The sequence below is a fragment of the Anneissia japonica genome, unplaced genomic scaffold (genome assembly GCF_011630105.1).
Source record: "Anneissia japonica isolate Jap-2015-1 unplaced genomic scaffold, ASM1163010v1 scaffold287877_len585272_cov192, whole genome shotgun sequence".
Lineage (NCBI taxonomy): Eukaryota > Metazoa > Echinodermata > Crinoidea > Comatulida > Comatulidae > Anneissia > Anneissia japonica.
In genome coordinates, this window is record NW_022686151.1 from 224,466 (window position 1) to 231,973 (window position 7,508).

At 35.0% G+C, this 7,508-nt stretch overlaps 2 protein-coding genes across 2 annotated transcripts in view; both read right to left on the reverse strand.

The window, feature by feature from the left end:
- Positions 1-430: 430 nt before the first annotated feature.
- On the reverse strand, positions 431-3,775 carry LOC117113547 (glutathione-specific gamma-glutamylcyclotransferase 1-like). The gene is made up of 3 exons (XM_033256910.1): positions 3,507-3,775; positions 3,124-3,159; positions 431-1,725 (listed from the first exon to the last, which is right to left on the reverse strand). The coding sequence occupies exons 1-3, from the start codon at positions 3,693-3,695 to the stop codon at positions 1,219-1,221; spliced, it is 732 nt and encodes a 243-aa protein (XP_033112801.1). The 5' UTR covers positions 3,696-3,775; the 3' UTR covers positions 431-1,218.
- Positions 3,776-7,437: 3,662 nt separating this feature from the next.
- LOC117113471 overlaps positions 7,438-7,508 on the reverse strand; it is a 2,175-nt gene continuing 2,104 nt past the window's right edge. Inside the window, exon 2 of the mRNA XM_033256808.1 lies at positions 7,438-7,476. Coding sequence (XP_033112699.1) covers positions 7,438-7,476 — 39 coding nt within the window. The remainder of the gene's footprint in view (positions 7,477-7,508) is intronic.

The window sequence follows — 7,508 nt, forward strand, 5'->3', positions numbered from 1 at the left end:
GTATTGTACATGAATCGTACTAATTGTTTACCGATCAACATAACGGTTAATCGTTGTAGCGCTAAATACCTTTCTCAAACCCCGTTCCAGACCACCAAATTTTATTTGACAAAAAACTGTTGTTTGCCTATATGTAGTCACAATGTGCTTATATAGTCATAATGTGATGTCACCATGACATCATTTAGGCATGTTACGGTACATGTTTTTGTAAAATAAAATTTGATAGTTTGGACAGGCGTGGGCCCCCCCCCCCTCCGTTTTGCCTCTAAATTTTAATATTTCAATACATATCAATGTTATGTATTGAAAATAGCGCTACTCACTTTTCTATTCAGAAAATGTTGTGTCCCCCGTTTGAAAAATTCTGGATCTGCCATTGTTTCTAGGATGAATCAAGGACTGTACATTAAATTATGAGATAAGAAAATTGATAAATAAAATTAAGACTTTTATTGCATTGTCTAGTAGTTTATATAGTACATCAGCATAAATCGATTAATGTAATAATACTAAAAAATGCATACAATCTTATTTTCACAATTATAATGCTGGAGGATATGTTCACTTTTACTGGCCACTTTTACTGGCAAGTGATAGATTTCGGTAGCACCTTAGAGGTTAAAATAATTCCATGTATTATATATAATCATAATATTTAAATCCATATATTTACTGTTCATTTTTATATAAATACAGATTATTACTGTACGAGTACCAACTTGGTATTACCGAATATTTTGTACATGCTATATGATATCATTCCGAATATTTTGTAAAAGTAGAAGAACTTAATTATGAGGTAGCACTTCAACATTTCTGCATATGTGCAGATTATCACGGTTATTAATAAAATATAATTCTTCAAGCACCAAGATATACAGATAGAGATTCAATGGTAACTTTAGGCTTCAGTCTAACAATGAGTATAACTGCTATGGCAACGGAAAGTTGCCTTTATAGGTTATGTTAGCTTTATTGCACTGATTTAGTCCATAACTATAGGAAACAAATGTCAGTGTCACTTAAAATTCTGCCCAATATGTTGGGTTGTTTTGGAGGCAGGAATAGTGTAATGCTCATTTCAGACTCTACACTCAATGAAGCGAGTGCGCTTCTTACTCAAATTTGTCCATCCTTAAACGGATGCTTTATTAAATAAAAATCCACAAACTTTGCAACCAAAAAAAAATATAGTTCACTTTGGTAGCATGCACATTAACTAGCCTTAGCAGCACTTCCCTCAGTGCTCACATTTCCATACTCTTTAGTTATCATCCACTTGCTAATTACTGGTGTTAATACTGTACTTATTGGAGAACACTGGCAGTCTATATTCATGCTTGATACGAGATTGTTTTTCTTAATGCCCATCCGCACATGTGCAGTGATCTGGTACAGGTGACAGTCCTCTACTTCTGGGAGCTCTGTTTCCATAAACTCGGCCAAACGAGTCACATACTCTGAATTTGGGCCGCTGAATCCATGAGAAGTGACGACCTGTTGAGCAATTTCCGCCTCAGTAGCCTCACCCAGGTAAAGGTCATTGTTGGGTGTCGCTCTGAATACGAGAGACTTGAAGGGTGCTGTCCCGTCGTTTGGGAAAAAGTCTATCATTTGAACAATATAGCCCCCAAGAACGCACTCTCTGCAGTTTAACTTTTCAAGGGCTTCTTGTATTTGCTTTTCGCCTTCAATTTTAAATGCCACACCCCATGTCAATCCCTGAAAACAAAAAAAAGATATTGAGATTAAAAAATGGATGTTCCTTTTTTTTTTTTACTTTTTGATACATTTAGAAAGTAAACAAAAAAAAAATGAAATGTATTTCGCCATCATGCAGCGAGAATATGTATACTTGTAATAATCTGAATAACATTAGGATACAATAATGATGTAAGCTACTCAATCTTAATACAACCACATTACATGATAGGAGGGCTTCACCAACGTCTAGTTTTGGTGAGAAACTTACCCCCTAGTAAGTGCAATTACAGGAATATAAACATAAGGTCTACTAACACTGGACTTGCTAACTGACATTATAATAGTATTTATCACCCTTTCTAAAATTGAATATGAATACTTTTATTACCCTGTTGTAGACATTAATTTGGGAATACTGTTAAGTGTTTTGAATATATAGTATTTCAAATGACCTGAAAACTTGTGGAAGTAACAATATGAATAATTGAGGATAATGGAAATCAATAGTCTATTATTATTCATAACTTCACTTCTTCATAATCCCATGGATCCTGGATCAATGAGATTGCTTTGAATAAGTCATGTAAATTAAATAAGGCCTACACAGGGAGGCCTTCATAATGATCACATTGAAGGGACCTTCAATGCACAATACAGTACACAAAAGCTTCCTATAAGCTCCATGGCAACAGACTGAGCTTACTATTGGAAAGTTAAAAGGAAAAACAGGGCTGTGTGGTACTATTCTTTGTTTTCTTGTATAGGGTCCCCTAATTTTATCTGCACAAGCATAAAATATCAAAACTATAATTAAAATTACTAACAAAATCTTTCAATATGATTTAGGTAGTATTATAAAACTGAGACAACTTTTGTCTCAGGTTTCATTTCACTTTGTAACCATGGATTATTAGGTTGCATGTCAGATAAAAATCAGTATTTAAGAAGGAAAAATAGTATGGAACCAATATTGGAAAGATGGAAACTGAGTTGATTTAACTGAGTTGAACATAAATAGATGACTTCCGTGAACTGATAAAATGCCAAAATTATGAGTCATCCTTTAATACCTATCACTACAAGATTCAATAACACAGTGTGTTGTTTGTGTACAATTTAGAATTACCATAGTTTACAATAATAACTGCACATACCGTCATGATTAGCAAAGGCTTACTAATAAACACAATTTTCTGTACAAAATATTAATATATTCAATACTCTAGAAAGAACATCTATATTAAGTCATTTTTACTGTACAAAAATTCTTCTGCTATGTCATGTCGACAGATTAAAATTATTTATCCTTTTCCTTTCTCAAATAATCTAGGTATGACTCACTTTGGAAAAGATTAAAATAGTAATATTATAAATATTTTAATTATTTTAATTAAGGTCAAGTATGTTTAAACTCACCTTTTCCTTTTCTATGAGTGTTGCTACTCTTCCTGGCTGTAAAAATAAGGTTATTTATATAATTATTAATAAGAAATATGAGAAATCATTATGCAGACTGAGGTGATATATGCAAATGTTATACCAAAATTCTACATATTGTACATGAAATGAAACAATTCCCTACTAGGCTAGTAGTAGTACTAGGCTTACTCAGTAGGCCTAGTATATTGTTAGGCTACACGCCTGTGCCAAGCCTACGCCACCTACGCCTGGCCCTAGGCGTAGAAATAATGTATTGACTGGGTTGCACCACTGAGTTAGCCAGTAAAACTATAAATTTCAAAAAAATAGGTATTCATATCTTGGCCTAGGCCTATAATGATGATAAAATGAGTACTCACTGCACCAGGATATCCTCTGTGTGTGACACTCCCTTGCCAAAATCTTCGGACGAAACCTTTCAAGCAACCTATCTGCTTCATTGTGTATTTGAAGTCTGGTTTCCATACCAATGATCCGTAGCCAAACACCCATATACAGTCTTCTTCAAGGAGAATATCAGGGTTTTCAACATGATTCTGAGGTGCCATTTCACTAGATTTATCCAATACGGTCCTGTATTTAGGTTTACTAACAAATAAACATCGACTACTTCATAGAGATCGTAGTCGAAGTGTTTGTTTACATTGCATCATGGCATCACGTGTCGCTATGACGTCAGTAATGTAGCCAATAAGCTACCAGAATGGTTGCTGTTTATGCTCTGATTGGTTGATCACTCATGAATCGAAGACTAAAAATACTACGGAGTAGTCGGAAAAATGACGCAATATGGCATGGTATGTTGGTTAATAGATTTAATTTGGCTCCACTATTTTAAGGCGTATGACGCAAAAATTCGCCACATGACATATTTTCACCACGCACAACATAACTGAAACATTATCATAAACATATTGATCGATAGATTAATAGAATAATATTAAATTATTATTATTGTTCAGACTTCAAAGTCTCCACACCAAATAGGCTATTTATCAACGTATTAGTTTATCGCAATAAAAGTAAATGTATTTAGCAAATGATTTGTGGATAGATTGAAACAATTTTTTTAATGAATCTTATTTGTCAGTGTTGGCATTTGTACTCTTTTATAAGAAAAACTCTCAATGTTTTAAATATATTTTAAAGAATATAGGCCCTAAGGGATCTAGGCCTGTCTGACGGGGGAAACAAGTATTTATAATGTAATTTCTTTGATTATTTACGACCCAACTACTAAGGGTTTTTTTTGTTTTTTTAGGGATTTAGCCTACTATTTAATGTATTTTAGTTGGTGTTTAACGTAATTTTGGTATTTTACTGTAGGCCTATTTTAATGTTTACAATTTTAGTCTCGGTAACTTCTCTTTTGAATGCCCCGCAATACCCACAGGTGCCATTGATACAAAAGTTTATATTCAATAAAGATAGTTATTAGTATAGAATGATGACGTCAAAATGACATAAATCATAATTTGATGTTTACACCACCACAGTCAAAACGTTGAAAATGATGGATGATATGGTCTGGATTGTGGCAAGCCATTTTTTTCTTTCTTCATTTCCGCATGTAAAACCTACTCGTCTTGCTTCAATTTCCCACGGGTAGGCCTCCTCTCAAAAGTTAGGCTGCTTGCCTTTTCCCATGCTTTCACCTTCCCCTCCGTTCTCACGAAATCATTGCCTCATATTGTTTTCCTTTGCTCAGTTTAAATCTCATGTAAACAGTAGGTTTCGTTTTAACAATATAGGCTTACCCTAACCTTGATTGGTTTCATTAAACATTGTTTAGCACTAGTGATTAAAATGAAACATACATGATGAAAAAGGTACACACATAGATATGTAAGATACATTACTGTTTTATTTCCAGACGTAACGAACGCTACGATGCATGGGCGTGTGGTGCATCTGGGAAGTGTAATCCCTGGCCAGATGTTTTTGCGACTTGATGGACGGAGAACCCCCTGAACGAACCCTCTTATAACCCACCACCACCACCACATAATCCCCATTTTGGGACAAGGGTTTCCATCCATAGCAGTTTTGGTCTCTTAGAATAATAAATATAAGACATTTGTTAATATGGGACACCACGGAACAGTGGTCCTTAATTGGAGGTGGTCTTTAATTGAAGGGATTAGAAGAAGACCTGTATTATCAAAATTATCACGGCTCTATTAACCATCATAAATTTAATAATAATAATAATAAACCATTTGTCACAATTTATTCACTCGTTTCAAAATGTACCTACATGCATTCATACAGGCATGCCTCAGGCGAACCTCTTTTAGTGTGAGCGAGGTGGAAGAAGGGCCCCCATCACCAAATCAGTCACGGGCCTTAGTATTTTTTTATGGTAGAGCAGAAGATAATAATAAGTAAAAGTATCATGAGATCGTAACCATAACCATAACTGTAATCAGTAGGTCTAATACTTAAGTATGATGATATTGATGCAAGAGTAATTATTAATAGGCCCCTATTAAATCATACCAAAGTGTGTAGAATTATCACTGTCTAGCTGGAGGGGATGATGTAAATAAAAGTGAAATGAACAAGTAACAATGGGATTAGCAGTATAATTATGGAGGTGTATTTTTAAATATCCATGGTATAATAGTTAATTCCTTGTGTTTATTCCTTTTTACGTGTAGCTTAATCGTCCACTTCAAAACAGTAATTATAATAAAAATGTACGATAAGAAGTCCAAATCACCACCCTGCATAAGAATGGAAGAGTCCAATAACAAACTTTCTCATCAACGAGGCTTCAGCACTGTGTACGGGAGGTGTGGTCCTGTTTGTTTGAAATCATAACAAACACAATGTTTTATGCACGTGCAGTGTTTTTCGCTTTATACGCAGCCAGTTTAAAGTAGGTAAACTCAGTGTGGTCTAAGCCCTACTCTTTGACAAGCTCTTATTACATTGGCCTAGGGCTACATAGGAAGGCCTAGGCCTACCTACCTAGCTAGAGAGAGGAAAAGGTCTAATAGGCAGGGCCTAGACCATGACATCATCATCATGATCAGGTATTTAGGCCTAGGCCCTTGGCGTCTACTACTAAAATGTAATGAAATAGGCTAGGTTATGTAGGCTAGCTAACAATGTCACCAACAACGGCCTCTTGCCTGCATCCTTGAACGCCCAACCATCCCCACACTGGCCCCGCGTTTGAGAAGTCCTACTTTACTTACACACCACCAGGGTGTGATCAAACTACAAAATAATACCACTGCACTGTAGAGTAGAGAGAGGTGAGTATTTTAATTTATCAACACAAAGATTATTATTAGTTACAAAGATGATAAAAACTTATGGTAGACTATGTTACTCAAGTAAAATCTTTAAGAATATAAATTTTAAAACAAAAACTTTATTTTTTATAAACTTGGGTGTTTTATTTTTTGAGTAAGCAGATTAAACTTGCCTTCCAGCACACTGTCATGGTACAAATTTGATTCATGGCGAACCATCCTTCAACTACTTCTGAAACATTTGGGCTTAATAATTTCATACCTGTCTCTTATACACATCTAGATGTGTATAAGAGACAGGAACAGTGGTCCTTAATTGGAGGTGGTCTTTAATTGAAGGGATTAGAAGAAGACCTGTATTATCAAAATTATCACGGCTCCATTAACCATCATAAATTTAATAATAATAATAAACCATTTGTCACAATTTATTCACCCGTTTCAAAATGTACCTACATGCATTCATACAGGCATGCCTCAGGCGAACCTCTTTTAGTGTGAGCGAGGTGGAAGAAGGGCCCCCATCACCAAATCAGTCACGGGCCTTAGTATTTTTTTATGGTAGAGCAGAAGATAATAATAAGTAAAAGTATCATGAGATCGTAACCATAACCATAACTGTAATCAGTAGGTCTAATACTTAAGTATGATGATATTGATGCAAGAGTAATTATTAATAGGCCCCTATTAAATCATACCAAAGTGTGTAGAATTATCACTGTCTAGCTGGAGGGGATGGTGTAAATAAAAGTGAAATGAACAAGTAACAATGGGATTAGCAGTATAATTATGGAGCTGTCTCTTATACACATCTAGATGTGTATAAGAGACAGGATCCTGGATCAATGAGATTGCTTTGAATAAGTCATGTAAATTAAATAAGGCCTACACAGGGAGGCCTTCATAATGATCACATTGAAGGGACCTTCAATGCACAATACAGTACACAAAAGCTTCCTATAAGCTCCATGGCAACAGACTGAGCTTACTATTGGAAAGTTAAAAGGAAAAACAGGGCTGTGTGGTACTATTCTTTGTTTTCTTGTATAGGGTCCCCTAATTTTATCTGCACAAGCATAAAATATCAAAACAATAAGT

What these genes read in the sequence shown, in the direction of transcription:
- LOC117113547 (XM_033256910.1), bottom strand. Translation starts at nt 3,695, where the DNA reads ATGGCACCTCAGAATCATGTTGAAAACCCTGATATTCTCCTTGAAGAA. An exon ending in ACAGAGGATATCCTGGTGCA is followed by an intron (nt 3,160 to 3,506) that starts GTGAGTACTCAT and finishes TTATTTTTACAG; the next exon opens with CCAGGAAGAGTAGCAACACT. An exon ending in CACTCATAGAAAAGGAAAAG is followed by an intron (nt 1,726 to 3,123) that starts GTGAGTTTAAAC and finishes TTTTGTTTTCAG; the next exon opens with GGATTGACATGGGGTGTGGC.